General features: G+C 40.9%; 1 protein-coding gene across 7 annotated transcripts in view; it reads left to right on the top strand.

The window, feature by feature from the left end:
- Positions 1–22,066, top strand: part of Rad18 (RAD18 E3 ubiquitin protein ligase) — an 85,469-nt gene that overhangs the window by 51,026 nt on the left and 12,377 nt on the right. For all 7 annotated transcript variants that reach the window (XM_087658156.1, XM_087658157.1, XM_087658155.1 and 4 more), the window contains exon 11: positions 3,960–4,119. In XM_087658156.1, coding sequence (XP_087514282.1) covers positions 3,960–4,119 — 160 coding nt within the window. The remainder of the gene's footprint in view (positions 1–3,959; positions 4,120–22,066) is intronic.

Here is a 22,066-nt window from a genome sequence, read left to right as displayed (position 1 = left end):
CTCAGTGTCTAATGAAATGATCATGTGGTTCTGTTCTTTCAGTTTGTTTATATAATGGATCACGTTAATGGTTTTCCATATATTAAACCATCCCTGCATGCCTGGGATGAAGCCTACTTGATCATGGTGGATGATGGTTTTGATGTGCTCTTGGATTCGGTTTGCCAGAATTTTATTGAGTATTTTTGCGTCGATATTCATAAGGGAAATTGGTCTGAAGTTCTCTTTCTTTGTTGTGTCTTTGTGTGGTGTAGGTATAAGAGTAATTGTGGCTTCATAGAAGGAATTCGGTAGTGCTCCATCTGTTTCAATTTTGTGGAATAGTTTGGATAATATTGGTATGAGGTCTTCTATGAAGGTCTGATAGAATTCTGCACTAAGGGGCTGGGGATTTAGCTCAATGGTAGAGCGCTTACCTAGGAAGCGCAAGGCCCTGGGTTCGGTCCCCAGCTCCGAAAAAAAGAACCAAAAAAAAAAAAAGAATTCTGCACTAAACCCGTCTGGACCTGGGCTCTTTTTGGTTGGGAGACCTTTAATGACTGCTTCTTGCTTTCTTTAGGAGTTATGGGGTTGTTTACCTGGTTTATCTGTTCCTGATTTAACTTCGGTACCTGGTATCTGTCTAGGAAATTGTCCATTTCCTGAAGATTTTCAAGTTTTGTTGAATATAGGCTTTTATAGTAAGATCTGATGATTTTTTTGAATTTCCTCTGAATCTGTAGTTATGTCTCCCTTTTTATTTCTGATTTTGTTAATTTCGACACACTCTCTGTGTCCTCTCGTTAGTCTGGCTAAGGGTTTATCTATCTTGTTGATTTTCTCAAAGAACCAACTTTTGGTTCTGTTGATTCTTTCTATGGTCCTTTTTGTTTCTACTTGGTTGATTTCAGCTCTGAGTTTGATTATTTCCTGTCTTCTACTCCTCCTGGGTGTATTTGCTTCTTTTTGTTCTAGAGCTTTTAGGTGTGCTGTCAAGCTGCTGACATATGCTCTCTCCTGTTTCTTTCTGCAGGCACTCAGAGCTATGAGTTTTCCTCTTAGCACAGCTTTCATTGTGTCCCATAAGTTTGGGTATGTTGTACCTTCATTTTCATTAAATTCTAAGAAGTCTTTAATTTCTTTCTTTATTTCTTCCTTGACCAGGTTATTGTTGAGTAGAGCATTGTTCAACTTCCACGTATATGTGGGCATTCTTCCCTTATTGTTATTGAAGACCAGTTTTAGGCCGTGGTGGTCCGATAGCACGCATGGGATTATTTCTATCTTTCTGTACCTGTTGAGGCCCGTTTTTTGGCCAATTATATGGTCAGTTTTGGAGAAAGTACCATGAGGAGCTAAGAAGAAGAAGGTATATCCTTTTGCTTTAGGATAGAATGTTCTATAAATATCTGTTAAGTCCATTTGGCTCATGACTTCTCTTAGTCTGTCTAAGTCTCTGTTTAATTTCTGTTTCCATGATCTGTCCATTGATGAGAGTGAGGTGTTGAAATCTCCTACTATTATTGTGTGAGGTGCAATATGTTTTTTGAGCTTTAGTAAGGTTTCTTTTACGTATGTAGGTGCCCTTGTATTTGGGGCATAGATATATAGGATTGAGAGTTCATCTTGGTGGATTTTTCCTTTGATGAATATGAAGTGTCCTTCCTTATCTTTTTTGATGACTTTGAGTTGGAAATTGATTTTATTTGATATTAGAATGGCTACTCTAGCTTGCTTCTTCCGACCATTTGCTTGGAAAGTTGTTTTCCAGCCTTTCACTCTGAGGTAGTGTCTGTCTTTGTCTCTGAGGTGTGTTTCCTGTAGGCAGCAGAATGCAGGGTCCTCATTGCATATCCAGTTTATTAATCTATGTCTTTTTATTGGGGAGTTGAGACCATTGATATTGAGAGAGATTAAGGAATAGTGATTATTGCTTCCTGTTATATTCATATTTGGATGTGAGGTTATGTTTGTGTGCTTTTCTTCTCTTTGTTTTGTTGCCAAGACGATTAGTTTCTTGCTTTTTCTAGGGTGTAGCTTGCCTCCTTATGTTGGGCTTTACCATTTATTATCCTTTGTAGTGCTGGATTTGTAGAAAGATATTGTGTAAATTTGGTTTTGTCATGGAATATCTTGGTTTCTCCATCTATGTTAGTTGAGAGTTTTGTAGGATACAATAACCTGGGCTGGCATTTGTGTTCTCTTAGGGTCTGTATGACATCTGTCCAGGATCTTCTGGCTTTCATAGTCTTTGGCAAAAAGTCTGGTGTGATTCTGATAGGTCTGCCTTTATATGTTATTTGACCTTTTCCCCTTACTGCTTTTAATATTCTTTCTTTATTTTGTGTTTTCGGTATTTTGACTATTATGTGACGGGAGGTGTTTCTTTTCTGGTCCAATCTATTTGGAGTTCTGTAGGCTTCTTGTATGCCTATGGGTATCTCTTTTTTTAGGTTAGGGAAGTTTTCTTCTATGATTTTTGTTGAAGATATTTACTGGTCCTTTGAGCTGGGAGTCTTCACTCTCTTCTATACCTATTATCCTTAGGTTTGATCTTCTCATTGAGTCCTTGATTTCCTGTATGTTTTGGACCAGTAGCTTTTTCTGCTTTACATTATCTTTGACAGTTGTGTCAATGATTTCTATGGAATCTTCTGCTCCCGAGATTCTCTCTTCTATCTCTTGTATTCTGTTGGTGATGCTTGTATCTCAGGCTCCTTGTCTCTTCCTTTGGTTTTCTATATCCAGGGTTGTTTCCATGTCTTCTTTCTTGATTGCTTCTATTTCCATTTTTAATTCCTTCAATTGTTTGATTGTGTTTTCCTGGAATTCTTTCAGGGATTTTAGTGATTCCTCTCTATAGGCTTCTACTTGTTTATTTATGTTTTCCTGGAATTCTTTCAGGGATTTTTGCGATTCCTCCCTGTAGGCTTCTACTTGTTCTCTAAGGGAGTTCTTCACGTCTTTCTTGAAGTCCTCCGGCATCATGATCAAATATGATTTTGAAACTAGATCTTGCTTTTCTGGTGTGTTTGGATATTCCGTGTTTGCTTTGGTGGGAGAATAGGGCTCTGATGATGCGATGTAGTCTTGGTTTCTGTTGCTTGGGTTCCTGCGCTTGCCTCTCGCCATCAGATTATCTCTAGTGTTACTTTGTTCTGCTATTTCTGACAGTGGCTAGACTGTCCTATAAGCCTGTGTGTCAGGAGTGCTGTAGACCTGTTTTCCTGTTTTCTTTCAGTCAGTTATGGGGACAGAGTGTTCTGCTTTCGGGCGTGTAGTTTTTCCTCTCTACAGGTCTTCAGCTGTTCCTGTGGGCCTGTGTCCTGAGTTCACTAGGCAGGTCGCTTGGAGTAGGAAGGTTTGTCTTACCTACGGTCCCGAGGCTCAAGTTTGCTCGTGGGGTGTTGCTTATGAGCTCTCCGTGGTGGCAGCAATCAGGAAGATCTGCGCTGCCCTTTCCGGGAGCTTCCGTGCACCAGGGTTCCAGATGGCGTTTGGTGTTTTCCTCTGGAGTCAGAGGTGTGGGCCGAGTGCAGACTCTTCCGGTTTCCCAGGCGTGTTTGCCTCTCTGAAGGTTTAGCTCTCCCTCCCATGGTATTTGGGTGCAGAGAACTGTTTATCTGGTTGGTCCCTTCAGGTTCCGGCAGTGTCTCAGACGCAGCGGATTTCCTGTTCCTGTGCTCCCCTTATCCAAGGGAACCCAGAGGCCGTATACAGTTTCCTCTTGGGCCAGGGATGTGGGCAGGGGTGGGCAGTGTTGGTGGTCTCTTCCGCTCTGCAGCCTCAGGAGTGCGCACCTGTCTTGGCGGTGCGTTCTCTCCCCGATGGGGTTTGGGAGCAGTGAGGGTCAATGTTTTTTTAACTTCTCATTTTAAAGTAGAAGTAGCAACATTAAGTGTTAAAGAAATATAAAGGTTTGTATAAGGTGTACATTAAGGTCCTCTTTAATTTTTAACAATTTTAATTTTCCTTCTTAGCACAAGAAGATAATGTGAGCTTCTCAGATACTGTCTCAGTAACAAAGCACTTTCCTCAGTCCAAGGTGGACTCCCCAGGGCTGTCGGAGCCCGAGAGACCAGACGATTCTTCTAGTTGTACTGATATTCTTCTCTCCTCAGAATCAGATTCGTGCAATAGGTAAGAAATTTGTAGAAATTGGTTCTTTTAAATTTCTGCTTCCTATGTTTAATAGTCACTCTATTTCTGTGACAAAATAAACTTTAAGGAGTAAAGGTTTCTTTTGGCTCACAGTCCTACCTGGGGTTCCAGCCCTCATAAGAAAATGAAGGGTTTGTTGTTGTCGTCGTTTTTTAATTTGATGGAGTTGAGTATATGACTAGTTCAGAGAGGAAGGAGGATAAGTAATGGTGCTCAAGTTTACTTTCTCCTTTTCATGGAGTCTACACCCAAGGTTCAGGGACTGGTCCTGCCCACCTTTGTGGTAGGTCTTCCCATCTCAGTGAACCTAATCAAGAGGAAGCCTCTTTCGTGTGCCCGAGGCTTGTCTCCTACTATTTCCAGATTCTGTCAAGTTACAGTCAACACTGACCATCTAGAGCTTCTTATGCTTCCTAATGCTGTGACCTTTAATACAGTTCCTCGTGTTGTGCTGACCTCTAATAAGTTATTTGGTATATAAAATTATTTTGGTAAATAAAATTATTTTGTAACTTTTCTACAGTTATGAATCGTAATGTAAACATCTCATATGCAACCCACAGGTTGAGAATCGCTGATCTAGAGGATAGATCATGGTGCATGTCAGTTCTCTTTCTTTCTTTTCTATTTATTTGCAGAGTCATCTTCATAGTTATGGCAAACTGGGATGTGGGTGCGTCGTGTGGTGATCTTAAACTGGCTTTGTTTCCTTTCTCCCCCTAGAGTTGGTAGAGCAAATATGATAGGTAGTGAGGTTTTCTTGATTGGTTGGTTTTTGTTTTGTTTTGTCAAGAAAACACATAAGGGGCTGATGAGAAAGATAGTGCACACAGGAAAGAGACATTTTAAACAATTACCTCAACGAATTAGATAGATTGGGAGGATTTTTTTTAACTTTTTATTGATTCTTTGTGGAATTCATATCATGCACCTCAATCCCACTCACCTCCCCTTTCTCTTCATATCTGCCCTCTGTCCTCACAACTTTCCCCAAAAGAAAGAAAGAAAAAACAAAACAAACAAATCTTGTCCTGAAAGCTACAGTGTATCAGAGGGATTCCCACAGTATGTCCTTTTGTCCATACATCTTTCTTTGCAAACGTTCATTGCATTGAGTCATTGGTCTGGTTTTAGGCCTCTGCCTCTGCTACACTATCAATACTGCATCCTCACTGGGACTCCTCTGGGATATCCTGTTGTTGCCTGTATCATGGAGATCCTGCAGCTTTGGATCTGTAGGACTAGCCCCTTCACATGTTCCAGTAGTAGATTTTGGGGTGGGCTGACTCAGAGCCCTGAATCTGGACCTGTGTAGTAGCTGAGTTGGTCAGTCCACTAGCTCTCCTGCACCCTCACCACTAAGGCAAGCTCTTAAGCACTGCCCCTGGCTAGGTGACCCAGTGCCACAAGGGGTGGTGCCAGCTCTCCCCATCTCATGAACTCACCTATGTCCATGCCAGCAGGGGCCAGCTTTCCTGTACTGCCAAGATGAGATACGTGGCTTGCTCTCCAGAGTGCTACAGCTGGTGAGGGGCAGGATTAGCTCTCTCCCTTGACCACAGCACCACACAGCATATTTGGGGGCATATAGCTCTCCTGTTATTATGCCCCTGGCCCTACTCTCCTGAGTGCATGTATTCAGTGAGGGTCTGGGCCAGCTCTGCACACCCTTTGGGTATCAACCAGCAGCAGCCCAGACCAGGGATTTCTATGGTCTTTAGTGGTATTATGGGCCAAGGCCAGGCTGCTGCATGGTCTCCAGTGGCAGCATGGGACTTTACCATGACTTCAGGTGGCACCACAGGCTACTCACATCAGGCTGTTCCTCTCCACCCTCGAGTCTCCAGATCTGTCTCTCTCTTCATAGTGCTCAAACTGTTCTGCTTCTCTTGCTCTCCCCTCTCTACACCCCATACTTGCACATTGTAGTGGCTCCTGCTGTGGGTGGGCCATGTGGCAGGTGGGGCCTCTGAGTGTCTTCAAATGTTTGTCCAACCTGAAGATTCCAAGGGAAATAAGTCTCTGGCCAAAGTTAGACACAGCACAGTAAAGTTGTAATTCAACATAGAGTAGTCCAGTCTCATGGCTGAACCCCACCACAACCACCTAGAGAGAATGGCAGATGGGCCAGTGATGAGAAGTCAACACAGCAGGACATGGGTCTCCATGCTGCAGGTCCTGCTCCTCTTTCTAGCCAGATGCAGCTCTGGGAATCACAGTGACTCACACAGTAGCTGGTTTTCTTGAAGGCGGCGTAGGCCCGCTGCTTCTTACTTATTAGTGGCTCTATCACTAGACAGTGTAATTTCACTGTTTCCCAAGGAGCAAGAACACAACTGCCTTTGCGTCCAGTTCCATCTTACTTCATAGTGCACAAATGCTCCACTTCTTTTTGTCTTACATTTCTCTACCACCTGTTTGCTGTCTTCTTTCTTTTCTATCACTCCATCACTTACTCACTTCCCAAAACACCTGACCTGGTGAAGTGGCTGGCCATGGGGCCATGGTGTTGTCTCAGAACTTCCTGGTATGCCTGGACCCTTGGATTTTTAATAATTAATTATATTTAGTGATGGTCAGTTTTGAAAATGTTACATATATAATTTTTATTTCAGTACTGGGTATTAAACCTGCCAAGGGCCTTGCATCTGCTGCTGAGCTATATGCCTGGCCCTTGGAAAAATATTTTTAAATATCTCACTGCTGAGGACAAGAAAGGCTGAACCCTCCAGGCCAGTAAGATCTGTATAGCAGGCTCCAAGCAGCCAGAGTATATAAGGGATTGCTTGTTACATGAGTAACTTTATAAAGGCAGGGGAAGTAATCATGTCACGTCTTTTAAAATAAATGGAAGAACTTTCTGTTTGTTTGTTTGTTTGTTTGTTTTGGACAGGGTCTCTCTTTGTAGTTCTGGTACTTTCTACATAACTAGGCTGGCCTTATACTCAGAGAGATCCATCTGCCTCTGCCTCCCAAGTACTGGATTAAAGGCATAAGCCACCACACTTGGCTAATGGAAGAAATTCAAACCACTGATGGACCATGGATGATTTGCTCATGGCAAACAGCTACTGGTATGGTTTCAACTGCCAAGTTTTCAGATACCTCTTACTACCATGGAGTAGACCCTCATCTTCATGCCACATAGAAGGTAGAAGGTGCTGAGATGGTCTATTGAGGTGACAGTGATTAAGAGCACTTACTCTTGGAGAGGGCCTGAATTGATTGCCACCATCCACAACGGGCAGCTCACACTGCCTCTTACTCCAGTGCGGATGTGTGATGCCCTCTGGCCTCTACAGGCACTTGTGTACATGTGTACACATTAACTCATAGAGCCAGACGTGCACAGTACACACACATGCATGCATACATACATACATACATACATACATACATACATCTTCAATAAAAGAAAAATCTCAAAGAGAAGATATCTGAGAAAGGCTTTAGATGAACTCCCTGGAAACCGCATAAGTCAGGGACTGTTGAGAATGCCGTACCTCTGCTGGTGGTGCCTTAATGATTTTGTGTAGTGAGACACAAACATGAGGAGATAGGGAGGGAAATAATTTAGGGATACTTAAACCTCTTCAAGTTATATTTTCATGCATGTACAAAAAATGGTATTAAAACCCTATGTTGAGGTTCGAGAGATGGGTCAGTGTTTAAGAGCCCTTGCTAGGCAATCATGGGGATTGGAATTTACACTGTAAAACCTGACTGCCAAACTGAGAATTTTATAAACATCTATGACTCTGGCTCCAAGGATCTGGTATCTCTTCTGAACTCTACCACCAGGGGACACTGGTGTGGTCAGTGGTCAGAACTTCAGCAACCAGGGGTATACATGTAAACAAAAATAAGTAAATGAAACTGATCTTTAAAAAACAACCCTTAGCTGGGCCATGCCTTTAATCCCAGCACTCAGGAGGCAAAGGGAGTAGAATCCTTGTGAGTTTGAAGATACCCTAGTCTACAGAGCCAGTTCCAAGACAGCTGGCTCGAAAACCAACAAAATGATAATAATAATAATAATAATAATAATAATAATAATAATAATAATAATAATAAAGAAAACCCAACCTTTTGTTTACTTAAGTTTAAAAACACTCTCTAGGTGTGTATAAAATTTCTAAGTGGGAGGAAAGTATTGTAGCTAAATTGACTGCTACTTCTCTCCTCGCCACTTGTCACACAGGATGTTTTGTCTTGCCATTGGCATTGTCTTGTACTGTGAAATGTGGATAAGCTTCCTAACTCAGTTCAAACATAATTTTCATCATTTAATTGGAAAACATGAAGTGATTTATAACGCAGGATGATGGTGGCCTGGCAGAATGCTGTCACAGAGTTCGTGCCAGTGTCATTTAGTGACTCCAAAACTTAAATAGTCCAAGAGATGCCCATTTGATTACTGCAATTATCACCATAGAATTCAGGAAGAAAATTCAGAGTAGGAAAGCCAGTCAAAACTTAATTTCATAGTAAAATCAAAGCCTATTAAAGGTTTGGGATTTTTATTTATTTGTATTTTATATCCAGGCAACAGCAGGATGGGAGCTGGGACACTGTAGTGCCTTTGTTGAGATCTGCAATCCTCAAACTGTGTCATCTGTTTAACTTTGTAGGCTTGGCAAGTGACCGGATGCTCATCTACAACTTAGCTGCTGTAGGTCATAAGTAAACCTAGAGTTTCACTTACTTTTTATCTTGAAATATTTCTATCTTTATCTTTTGCGTTTTAATCAGAAAATTTTATTCTTTTTATGACCATCTTGATATATTTGGGGGTGTGATGTGTGTGTGTGTGTGTGTGTGTGTGTGTGTGTGTGTGTGTGTGTGTGTGTGAATGAATCTGAATCTTTAGGTTATTTTCAAAAAGGTTTTTATGTTTGTTTGCTTGGTTTGGTTTTTTGAGACAGTGTTATATAGCCCTAGCTTGTTCTGTACACCAGGCTGGCCTTGAACTCAGAAATCCACACCCCCGTCCCCCTATGCCTCCTGAAGGCAGTGATGAAAGTCATGCGCCACTACCACCAGCTGAAAACTTATTTTTAAATTAAAAGATAAACTATCTTTTGTATGATTGGAAAAAATATGAATAAGGTCTCCAGATTCTGTTACTGTAGCCATATATAACTTCTTGATTTTGATAGTTATGTGCTATGGTTATTGTATGGACAGATTTTTTTTTTGAAGATTTGTTTATTATGTATACAGTATTCTGCATACTTGTATGCCTATATGCCAGATCCTAGTATAGATGGTTATGAGCCACCATGTAGTTGCTGGGAGTTGAACTCAGGACCTCTAGAAGATCAGTCAGTGAGTGTCCTTAACCACTGAGCCATCTCTTCAGCCCCAGGATTTCTTCTTAAGAAAGGCACACTGGCAGTTTATAAAACATTGGCAACAATGCCCCACATTAAAACAGATTTTTTTAAATTACATATCATTTATGTCTGTTGTGAAAAATGGAAAAAGTAAAGGAGTAATGTTTCATAATTTAACTAGCACATTCATAACCGAGCACGTTCATAGATCTACCTTCCACAGATAGACTAATGTGTAGGTAGATGGGTTCTTTATTTTTATACAGTAGGACCATGATATTTTAAATATTTTTCTTTGGGGATTGGGGATTTAGCTCAGTGGTAGAGCGCTTGCCTAGGAAGCGCAAGGCCCTGGGTTCGGTCCCCAGCTCCGAAAAAAAGAACCAAAAAAAAAAAAATTTTTTTTTCTTTGTCAGGGAAATGTCATGTTTTAGGTCTGCTGTGGGTAAAAATGAGTGAATTGTCTTTCTTCCTTGTAGTCTTGCTGTCTTACAGTACAGAGCTGACCATGTTGAATGAGAGGTTAGTTTTTTTGTTTTTTTGGGTCTTTTCTTTTTTTCTTTTTGGTGCTAGATCAGTATTCAAGCTTATATAACATGGAAGATTGACACCTAAAAATAATGGTAAGATTCAATGTGTGTATCCAGGCCAAATAGTTGTTATGATCATGTGGTCTTATTGCTAGCGTAATTAGTAAGTACAGCTTCTTGTTAATATTATATTTATCTTCTTTTGCCAACTTGAAAACAGAAGGTAAACAGTTTAATAAGAATTTCAGTTTGTTGTACAGTTCCTTGCTAAATAATTTCCCGGAGTTCAAGAGACTTGTCCAAATTTCTTTAAATTAACTTATTGTTCTTATTAATCAAGAAAAGAGTGCTTTTATTCACTGACTCTTGGCAAACTATGGACACTGCATTTTTATTGAAGGCTAAATTAGAAGCAAAGATGCTTTTGATTATGACCCTAGACAAGAGAGACACTAGCTTCATAAAGGAATGATTTGTGAATTGTGTCATGCTTTTTCTTGGAAGAGTCTTTAGATCATTATTTTAAAAAAAGAAAAAGTTTTAATTTGAAAGAGATGGGGAATCTTTTGGCACGGGTGGAGAAGAACAAATAAGGTCTCTGGATTCTATTACTGTAGCAATAGTAATTTTTTGATTTATGTATGTATCTATTAAGAAAATCACACTGAAGAAGTAAATATCACTGGCAGCAGTGTGCTTTCTATGGGTAGGTGTTATGTATACGTGTAACTACACAGATGGGGCTTGTAGGTTTGAAATATTGAAAATTTAAAAGTCTTTTTAAAAATCATCCATAATGAAAGATTTTTGGTTGTTAAACTGTAAGTGAAATGGCTGATTCTTCTGCATCTAGGGCATGTTTTTAAAAGGAAGATTTATTTATGCTTTAACAATTAACTTTAAAAATAGTAGCCGTGAGTTTGCATAGGGTGATGAGTATGGTTTCCACTTAATTTGGTCAACTAAAGAGTAGGAGCAGCTGTGAATTTTTAGGTTCTAAAGATTAGCTAATCCATAATTCTGTGGTCAGGTTTGTAGCCTGCCCTAACTCAGGTAAGTGAATCTTCCCACATATCCTGAGGGTAGGTCAGTATGTGAAGGAATAACATTGTAACCTTTCCAAATCTGCCTCCCCAACCCCAAAAATGGTGTTAAGTTAGGCACAGCATCTATAGGGGTTTATTTCCCATTAATTTATTTATTCACTTGACATCCTGATTGTAGCCTCTTCTCACAGTCTCACCCTACCACCCCTTTCCCTCATGCCCCCCTCTGGGTACAACCTATCCTGGCATATCAGGTCCTATCAGGACTAAACTAATCCTCTTCTACGGAGACTGGACAAGGCAGCCCAGCTAGGGGAAAATGATCCAAAGGCAGGCAACAAAGTCAGACAGCCCCAGCTCTAGTCATGAGGGGACCACAGGAAGACCAAGCTACACATCTGCTACCTATGTGTAGGGAGCATAGGCCCAGTCCAACAATGCTCTTTGGTTGGTGGTTTAGTCTCTTGGAGACCTTATGGGCCCAGGTTAGTTGTCTCTAGGTCTTCTTGTGGTATCCTTGACCCCTTTGGTCTCTCAGTCCTCCCCTCTACTCTTTCACAAGACTCCCTGAACTCCCCCTTTGTCTGTGGGTCTCTTCATCTGTTTTCATCAGCTGGTGAATGACACCTCTCACATGATAGTTGAGCTAGGCTCATTTAATGTGTGTTTCTAGGTCTGGGTTACCTCACTCGGGATGATATGTTCTACTTCCATCCATTAGGCAAAGCATCTCTGTTAATGAAATTCCTCACAAGTATAGGCAGTTGTTGGGCCCTTTCCAAATAGCATTTAGCTATTGTCTTGTTTTCTAATTTCATAGAATTTTTCTTCATTTTCAGTCATTTCTGAAAGATCGATCTAGAAACTTGAAATTCAGAAGAAACACCCCCCCTCCCCAAACTTTATTACTATCCTTTTAGAAAGTGTTAAATTCTAACCTTTCTCAACTTCTGAGAGAAAGGGAAAATACTGAGATAGCTTAAGGGAAAATAATATCTTAGGATAATATCCCATTGGCTATGGGTAATGTCAGGTGAATACATTGCTTAGTGAGGGAAACAGGAAGCACTTTCTAAGTAGCCAGTGTTCTCTCTTATAGCTAGAAGGGTACAGATGGGTCAGGGCTTGACAATATAAGATGTGGCTTTACTCAGGTCTTGCAGTACAGGTCAAGGCAAAGACTGTGTATCCCTAATTAGTTGGGGTTGGGGAATCCAGGAGTGTGTGAGTTTGAAGTGAAAGATCAGAGTGCTGGAGTGTTCCTTGATGTTTCAAAGCTAATGGGTCTTTCAGGAAGTTTTTGAACTCATGAGTAATCTTGTGTTCCTGGCCAGAGCCTTTTGAGTAGTTCTGTTACTCAAGACTACAGAATGGTGAGGCTTTGTACAGGAGGCAGTGAGCCAACTGTGCTTCAGTAGGTGCTACTCTAGCAGTGGTGGTGCTCTAAGTTGTATAATCTTAGCCACTTGGAGATGCAGACATGAAATGGCCAGGAGTCTTGTTAGTCAGGAAGAAAGTGACAAGATCAGGTTTAACCGACCCTACTGTTTGACCTTAGAGCCCCCAAGCAACCCAGCATTTCTCTGAAAAGAAATATGAAGTATGTACTTAGCCATGAGGGGGCAGACCCAACAGGAGGATTTGTATGGGGGGAGGAACATTTGACTTTCCTCTATATAGGGAATGAGAAGTGAGGCAGGAAAGGGTGTATGTCATCAAACCAGAGCTGGCCCTACCATTCATCTGTGGTAAGGTGACATGGGTGTGTGTGTATGTGTGTGTGTGTGTGTGTGTGTGTGTGTGTGTGTGTGTGTGTCTCCCCACTTGGCCTCAGTTGGGAGAGCTGCACAGGTATAGCTCACTTGTAGGTGAGAGCCCTGAGGATGAAAGCAAGAGAGAGCTGGCCTTACCACTCATCTGCCATTGTCTAAACAGCTGGTCTAAAACACTTGGCTGAGTGCAGGGCCAGGGAACTCATGTCGTCTCACTTGGAGCTGTTCCCCACTGCTTTCAGCCCTTGTGTTGGGCAGACTGTCTTGCAACAGTAGGGCCAAACCTGGCACACTGAAGGGATGGGGACAGTACACTGTGTATGAAAGATCTGCCTTAGCTAGGTAGTGATTTTAACTAAAGGTAAGAATAGGGTTTTGGCTTTGGTACATTTTATGATAACAGATGGGATTTTTCAAGCCTTAATCTTTGCCTACAAGAAGGGAATACTGTGTGTTTCCAATGTGTGCTTATCAAATACTTTGCCAACTTAGAAAATTCTTGTCCCAAAGTTGTGTCTCTGTGTACTGTTTGATTCATAAAAGTGATATTAATTTTTAAATGTTGGCAGAATTTGATTATTCATTGAGGAAAATGAAGAACAAAAAGGAGTGGCCAAGGAACACTGAGAAAAGTTGTAGAAGCTGAGGGAACTCATAGCCCTTTGGACTGTGCAGCTATCTCCATGCCTTTGCTTCCTCGAAGGGGAACATAGCTATGCCTGTGGGCTATTATATTCATGTGGGCTTTGAATTCATGGTCATCCTCCTGTTTCAGTCTCTTGAGTGCTGGGATTACAGATGTGCACCATCATCCCCTAGTCAAGTTTTTGAACTCTTGATTCAGTCTCCTGAGAGACGTGGGCATTATTACCACCACTAATGCCCTGTGCATGAGACTTTGATGGAGCTGGAAGCTGAACATTTAGAATAATTGTGTAAGTTCTTGCTATGGAAATAACACACGATTTATGCATAGTAAGTGTGGGTCAAAGTTTACAAGAACAGACATTCTGACTAAGAAAAAGATAATTGGATAAATACAATAAATGTGGTTGGTGTTTTCATATGCGGGATGTGGGATGCTAGGGGAAGGGCAGCTGATCTACTGTGGGGCTATCAGACTACTGGAATAACAAAGGATGAGAAAAAGCTTTACTAAGCAAAGCAGAGCTTTGGAGGCAAGAAGTGGAGAAAAGCATAGTTTGCAGTGAGATGGGGAAGCACGTAGGGTCTGAAGCCATGGTTGGGTAATGGCTTGTGTGGTGCAGTGAGCAGTACTGGCCCCACAGTCAAACACCTGTGAGCCTAGTCTGTTGCCCACCCTCTAGGTAAGCTGAACTGTTCAAAGTGCATTGCTGCTTATCAAATACTTTCCAAACTTGGGAAATTCTTGTCCCAAAGATGTGTCTCTGTGTACTGTTTGATTCATAAAAATGATATCAATTTTTAAATGTTGGCAGAATTTAATTATTCATTGAGGAAAATGAAGAACAAAAAGGAGTGGCCAAGTGTGTTTTTAAGAACACTGAGAAAAGTTGTAGAAGCTGAGGGAACTCATAGTTCCTTCTGACTGTTAGACAGGCAGTAACTGAATCAATATTCGAAGGTCCCTAAGGTGGTGGCCAGTTAACAACTAACTCTAGTTTACTTTTTTAAAAATCATAATTTCTTCATCCTTGTACTGATGTAAAAAATTGGATAGGGCAGAGATGATCTGTCATTTTGATCTGTCCATATTTTGCTGTTGGAATTTTGTGTTTTTAACTGGCTGCTTGGGGTTTCGTTGTTACAGTCACTGCCACACTACTTGTCTTTTATCAGAAGAGTAGGTATTACAAGGTCTTAGACCCTGAGAACCTGAGGAGAGGGTCAGTTAGGATAGAGTACAAGCGTTTTCAAAGTAGAAAGTATGTTGAGAAGTCATAACACACTATCTGCTTCCGTGAAGGAAGTATAGAGATCTAGGAGCTGATGCAGCTTCTCTAGAGGGATACTTACGTAAGCCACTCATTCACTCAGTCCGCGTCCCCCATTGCAGCATGAGGATTTTCATCAGCCTGCAGTTTAGACCACTACTGCCTCCCTGGTTGGTCAGCACTGAGTGCTCGGAGTTAGGTGAAGATCAGCCAGCTGGGTAGGTTCTGCCTCCCTGCAGTCGCTGGTTTTCAGTTCTTACCTTAGCTTAATGCCTAGGTAGCACTCCATTATCTCTTCCTGGAATAGCTGTCTGGGTTCCTCATCAGTAGGCAAGGCAGAATTAATTTGTATGACGTCTCTTTTCCCCTCTCACCCAGATACATTCTGGAACATGGGTACATAGTAAACTGCTGATTTTGCTTGTTTCTATTGATTTTACCAAATAAGCAGAACACATCGCTCTTGTATCTCAGGAATTCAAGCATTACAGATGATTGCTTTTGTTTGCAGAGGATTTTTTTTAGTTGATTCTGCAGAAGCCAATTTTAGAAGACTTAAAGGTGACTTTATCTGCTTTTCTTGCTGTGCTCAGCATATTTTAAGAGTCATTTATAACCAATTATTGAGGGTATGGGTCATATTGCACATAGAATATTAAAACATATCAAGACTATTGGAAGCTCGGGAAAATATGCTTTGGGAGGATAGTTCTTTCACACATTTGATGGTTTAGTGATAATACGTCATTTCTTAAAGGGACAGAGTTCCAGAGAAGGTAAGTGTATAATGACTGAGCTCTAGTCATGTCGGTGTGACTTAAAATTCTTGCCCTCCTTGCATAGTTCATAACCTGGAGTCATTCTGCTCATGCTGATATGGTGCAGGGCACTTGATATCCTCCATTTTACTGTTGGATTTGTGTTCTCAGAAAGAGAACGGGATGAATTTAATTGTGCTGGTCTAGTTGGACAGAGCACGCGCTGGTCTCAGCATCATCTTTGTGCTGGACCTCTCCACCCCACTGTCAGAGGAACTTGTCATCCAGTTAAACCACAGTGCTCAGAAATGTTCATCTTTGCAACATTGCTTGTTCTGAGCTTCTCTGGGGCTGGGGTGCAGGGCTGGGCACTATCACCTCACACTGTAATTTCCTGTCTTTTTGTGTTTGGTTGTTATTTGTATGACATTTTCATTCCTCTGATATTTCAAAACAAAACAAAAACCATTAACACTTTGTGCTTTTGTTTCTTTGCCCATTTAACTAGAGAGGTTTGGTACCTACTTGAAGTAGTCAGTATTTGGGTAATTTAAGATGATTTCTGTAGTGGTTTGAATAGGAATGGCCCTTATAGACTCAGGTGTTTGAATACTTGGCCCAAAGGGAGTGGTACTATTAGGAGGTGTGGCCTTGTTGGAGTAGGTGTGGCCTTGTTGGCCGAAATGTGTCACTTTAGGGGTGGTCTTTGAGGTCTCCTATGCTCAAACTCTGCTCAGAGCTGGAAAGAGTCCCCTTCTGTAGAACTCTGAGCTGTCTCTCCAGCACCAGGTCTGCCTGGATGCTGCCATGCTTCCCACCGTGGTGATAATGGACCATGAACCTATAAGCCAGCCCCAATTAAATGTTTTCCTTTATAGGAGTTGCCTTTATCATGGCAACTCTTCATAGCAGTGACACCCTAATTAAAACAATTCCTTTTATATTAGGTAGTTGATACTTCAGAGATACTGTTTTTGTTTAAGTTTCAGGCTAAACATAAATATTTAATTCTGTTTCAAACTTGATTTCTTACAGAGAGCCCCCCCCCCAAAAAAAACCCTCCAGTATTTAGAAACAACTTAATATATTCTGGTTTCCTTAAAAAAAAAGAAAGCACTCATCACTTTCATAAGAGTTTTAGCCTAAAAGGAGTGCTTCTCTCCTTAATTCAGTTTCAAATTCTTTCTTTCAGTAGTCTTAGAAAATGGTAGTATTTTGGTAGTGTGCCAGTATTTGTTTGTTTGTTTGTTTGTTTTAAAAAGTGATGCTGGAGCCTGGAGGTGCTTCCCATGGGCTTCAGCTACCCAAAGCTAACGGTGCTGAGAGTTAATTCCTGGTGTACCACCAACCCCTGCGGGTTGGGAGAGCACACTGCTGAGAAGTTGCTGTTCCGTGCTTCCCTGGTACACCATTGAGTAGTGGAGAGCGAGCGAGCGAGCGAGCATGTCCATGGACAAATAGACTCCTCCCACCTTAGGTGAGAGGACAGCAACAACATTTGATGACTCCCTAGTCTCTGACAAGGGTCCACTGAAAGAGGCAGGATGTGACGTAATCCCACGAGCCCTAACTAATGATAGTGAAGCTTTTAATTTTCAGTTCTCCAAGTTCTCAGAAAGCACCAAGGCCAGATGAATAAAGTTTGAGAGTGTTGAAATGGAATTGAACAAGCAGTTGAGATATTAGAAGTAGCAAGTTCATGGGTTTCCCTAATCCATCACTTTTGTGTAACAGCAAAGAAAGCACAGTAAAGATGTAGTGTTTTTAAAGAATAATCAGTTCATGTATTAAATCCATGGTTTTCTTCTAACAGTGAGACTCCGTTGGTTAGAAACCTTGATTTAAGATCCAGAGGAAGGCTTGTTCCATGTGGCTAAGAGGCTCGAGATCACATTGCATGTGGAAAGGGGCAGGGGCACAGACTAGGGATCAGAAGAGGAGAACAGATTGACTGTTGCAGGAGACAAGTTTATTAAATTAGTATTTCAGTTTGAGTAGTCAGATCTAGAAACAGTTCTGATTCTAGAAATTATGGTATAATTTGGTAGATATACTTTGGACATAAAAGAAAAGATGATAATATTTTTGTTTATAGATATTTACTTGTTTTGAAAACATTCAGGCATGGCTAGGTTTTCTGAGTATGTGGAAACCGAGAAGACAGGAGTCTAAAAACCAGATAGAAGAGTGAACAAAAGCCATAAACTAATGGTTTCCCAAAAGAGAAGTGCAAATTGAGACCATTTCTCATGTGTAAGGTTGACAAATATCTTATTGCTTGAGAGGGTACAGCCGTAGGACTACAGATACATTTATTAATTACTGTTAGAGTGATATGCAGCACACCTTTGGGAAAGGGACTCTGAGAACATCAACTGGAAATGCTTTCATTTGGTGTCTGGATGAGTGTCCTACCAGTAGACCCTATTGACATACAACAGGGCCTACCGAGGGTTAGCCACTGACCATTACATCATGACTGACCCTGACTGTACCCGCTACACCAAAATCAGGGTCTTGAGTAGTCCAGGCTGACTTCAAAATCTCACTGTGAAGATTTTCTTGAACTCCTGGTCCACCTGCCTCTACTTCCCAAATGCTAGGATTATGGGTCTGCTTCACTCTGCCTGGCTCCATTGCATCATTCTTAAGAACCAGAACACTGACTTGGCCTGGTGGCATGACTTAGCAGAGCAGAGTCGGGCAGGTAAGGCCTCTGATTTCTGTGGGCACTTGCACTCACATGCAACCCTCCCCCCAGATCCAGATACGTAGAATATAAATCTAAAAGAACAGAACACTGGGAGCTACTCTAGAACACTGGGGAGCTCTTAGGTTTTCATTCTTGGAGGCTAGTTGATTAACTGGTGGGTCCGCCTACTGAAGTACTGTGTGCTTGTTAATGGAATATCTCGTAAGTGTCAGAGAAATTTCTAGGATACATATATCATCTGACACGACATTTGCAGCAGCAAATGTCACTTACTCTTTCCTTCTAGAAGATAAGAGCTACTAAGTGCTTTTATTTGATTTTGTACCAAAAAAACTAAGAAATACATTGCTAAGGAATAAATATGTTTAAAAATAAAAGCTAATTAAAGTTGTTACATGTTGGAGATAAGAGGACCAGGGTAGGTGGGAACAAGGATTCCAGACTGTATGTGTGGTGGTGGTGGTGGAGGTTTGGGGGAGGAATATCTCATGTAGCTCAGGTGGGCTTTGAACTTGCCGTGTAGCTGAGTATGACCTTGAACTCCTATGTACTACAATTACAGGCTTGTACCAAATGCCTACGTTATGCTGAGCTGGTGGTCAAACCCTGGGCTTTGCGTGTTCTAAGCGAGCATTCCACCAATTTAGTTATATGTTTAGCCCTCAATATGTATCTTTTGATGTTTTTATTTTGAACCATGTAAATATTTTAAACCTATTTTAAACAAAAAGTATAGACAACCTAACTCTTTGAAATAAGTTTGAAGTCATTATATCTTAGGTGCTATATGTTGACTAATAAAGGTTGGTGGTGTTGGCAATGAGGAAAGACAGATGTATTGATTAGATTTTGTAATCTATGGATTTTGTAAATTAATATTGGCATTGCATCTACTTTTTACATTTGGAAAGTTTGTCATTCCATTCAGCTTTTACTGTTATTAATGTGCTAATGTGACTTTTCATGAATTCAGTACTTCCACATTTTTTAATAACATACTTTGCTGTTTTATGTGTTATTATTCAGCTTTGAGTGTGTACTAGGTATGAACTTTAGAATACTCCTGAAAACTAAATGGTTCATTTTTTTCAGATAGTGAATTTTGTTATTTGAAATTTTTTAGAATATAAAAATAAAAGCTGGGAGGTAGTAGTGCGCGCCTTTATTCCCAGCACTTGAGAGATAGAGGTTTGCGGAGTATTTTGATTTCCAGGCCAGCCTGGTCTGCAGAGTAGGTTTCCAGGACACCTTGTACTACACAGAAACACCCTGTCTAGAAAGAAAGAGAGGGGGATGGGGGGAGGGGAGAAGGGTGGGAGGGAGAGAAATGAAAGGAAATAAAGTAAAAAACATAAACATGGTACAGTATTATTTATAATTTCAAAAGTGCTTACACTAGGTGGCACCTGCACTAGACTGTCTTGGGGGAAATCTTTGTCCAAGATGCAGTTACATCAAGTCTGTGAATTTCATTTGCTTCCATGAAGTCTGTATACCTGGCAGTCAGTTGTCTTTGCTCCATTGTAGGAGCAAATTTAGCCATTAGTTCTGTGCTCCTAGAAAGGTGTTAGCATGTAGAAGGCAGTTGAATTTCTCTCACTGATTGCTCAAATGAAATTTGATTTTGCTTTGCCAGCCTCCCTAGGTTAGTTGGTCATTATGAGGGTTTGAATGCCCTTCTCCCCTCCCCGCATAGGTTCATGTGTTTGAATGCTTGGCCATAGGGAGTGGCACTATTCGGAGGTGTGGCCTGTATGCCACTGTGGAGGTGGGGCTTTGAGGTCTCATAAATGCTCAAATTCCTCCCAGTGTGAAACGGCCTTTTTCTGCTGTCTGCAGATTAAGCTGTAGAATTCTTGGCTCTTCTAGCACCATGCCTGAGTGTAAGCTGCCATGCCTCTGTAACTGTAAGCCAGCCCCAGTGAAATGTTTCCTTATAAGAGCTGCCCTGGTCATGGTATCTCTTCACAGCAGTAGAAACCCGAACTAAGACACTCATGCATTGGGACAACCTTTTAAGCTAAATCGGAGCTTCATTGCTATTGTTTTGAAGATTGGATAAATACATTTTTTTTTTATTACCTGTGGTCCAAGGCCTTGCCATCTTAGTTCTCTAGGTCTGGAGCTCACCAAGCTCTTCTTTTTTGTTGTTGTTTTTTTTTTTTTTTTTTTTTTTTTTTTGGTTCTTTTTTTTGGAGCTGGGGACCGAACCCAGGGCCTTGCGCTTGCTAGGCAAGTGCTCTACCACTGAGCTAAATCCCCAACCTCACCAAGCTCTTCTTAACTGTTCTTATCTATGAAGTTTGCAGTTGGTTGTCTGGTGAACCTTACAGATAGGACTGGAGGGAGGTATGAATAGTAGTACCACCTTAGACAGGAAGAGTGTTGAGTTTCTGCTTCCTCTGGCTGAAGTGACAGTTGGTGGAAAGAAAATGAACTTGATATTCTTGTCCTTTTTTTGGGTACTTTAATCTTTCTGAGCCTCTGTCCATCATACAAATGTTAAGAAACCTAGAACAGGTCTGAATTAAAGCTAGTGTGTAAGGTCATCATCACAGTGGTTGCTAACAGGAGTTACTCAGAAAATGGTGACCTGATCACCACTGGGTGATTTTTGTAAAAAAAAAAAAAAATCTGTAAGTGTTGACTATTTTATAGTTATTACTGTTAATACTACCACTGCTAGCACTTTGCATGTAGACTATTGGCTCACCCTATAGAACAGATTACTAGAACTCATGCTTTGAGGAAGGATTCATGCTAGTGGGCAGCGTTTACCGAGAGATCATTGTCTGGCGGGTTTTGTACCCTTTCATTGAATACTTGATTTGTAGTAAAGGAGGTTGTTTTCTTTTTAATGTTGCATATCCTTGACCACATTCAAATTATTGCCACAATGAAGACACTTGGAAGCAGGTAACTATTAGATAATAGAAAATTCCACTTGTAAGTAATCTTTAATCCACAGGATTTTTTAATAGCAAATGTTTGTGTTTTTCCTACTGGTTCCCTTCGTACCTGCCAAGCTAGATAATTAGGCTCTGATGATTTTGCACCTGGTATCATAGAAACAGTGGGAATCAAAGATTAAAGTGGTGCATGTAGAGATCAAGTTCCTGGGGCAAATTGAAACAGTGCTGTGACAGTGTTTTAGAAAATCCAGGCTCAGACCTGGTTAATGAAAATGGAGGCAGCATTGACTGAACACTCACTATGTGCCAACCTCTGTCCTTAGCATCTAGTGTGCTGTATTGATCATCTTTATCCCTCAGATTACGTGTCCTGACTCTTTAGATACAGGCTTTGCCTAAGGTTGCACATTCAGTGACAAGAACATGGGCTCCATCTTAGCAGTGCTGACAGTAAATCTGTGTACCCCATCCCCCAGCCCCCAGATAACTTTACATCTTCGCTTTGCAGGAATATTTGACATCTTTTCAACTGTGGTGGTAGATCTAGCTTACTGAAATTGTATGCTACAGAAGTAACATGCAAATAGCTTTTTCTTTAAAAGTGACGTTCAGAGAGCAATACTGAAATTCTCAGCTATTCCAAGGTGCATATACATACAAATGCATTTGCTTATTTTTCTCAAGTTTAAGCTGAAATTAAGGTCTAAATGATAGGAAAAATTAGGCCTACTAGAATCTTCCAGAACCCAGTTTGGGAATTTAGAATTTAAATTCATATAATTTTCTGTGATGCTTTCTCGAGTGCAATCTATATAATACGCAAGATAGCCAGACAGATGATGACTTCAGAGGACACAATCTGAATACTCTTCATAGTTATACTGTAACTTTCATGTGTGAGAGCTCTTGTTTATCCAGCTACCCAAATTATAATCTTCCAATT

The sequence above is a fragment of the Rattus norvegicus genome, chromosome 4, assembly GCF_021556685.1.
Source record: "Rattus norvegicus strain SHRSP/BbbUtx chromosome 4, alternate assembly SHRSP_T2T, whole genome shotgun sequence".
Lineage (NCBI taxonomy): Eukaryota > Metazoa > Chordata > Mammalia > Rodentia > Muridae > Rattus > Rattus norvegicus.
This window is presented reverse-complemented; position numbering and strand designations above follow the sequence as displayed.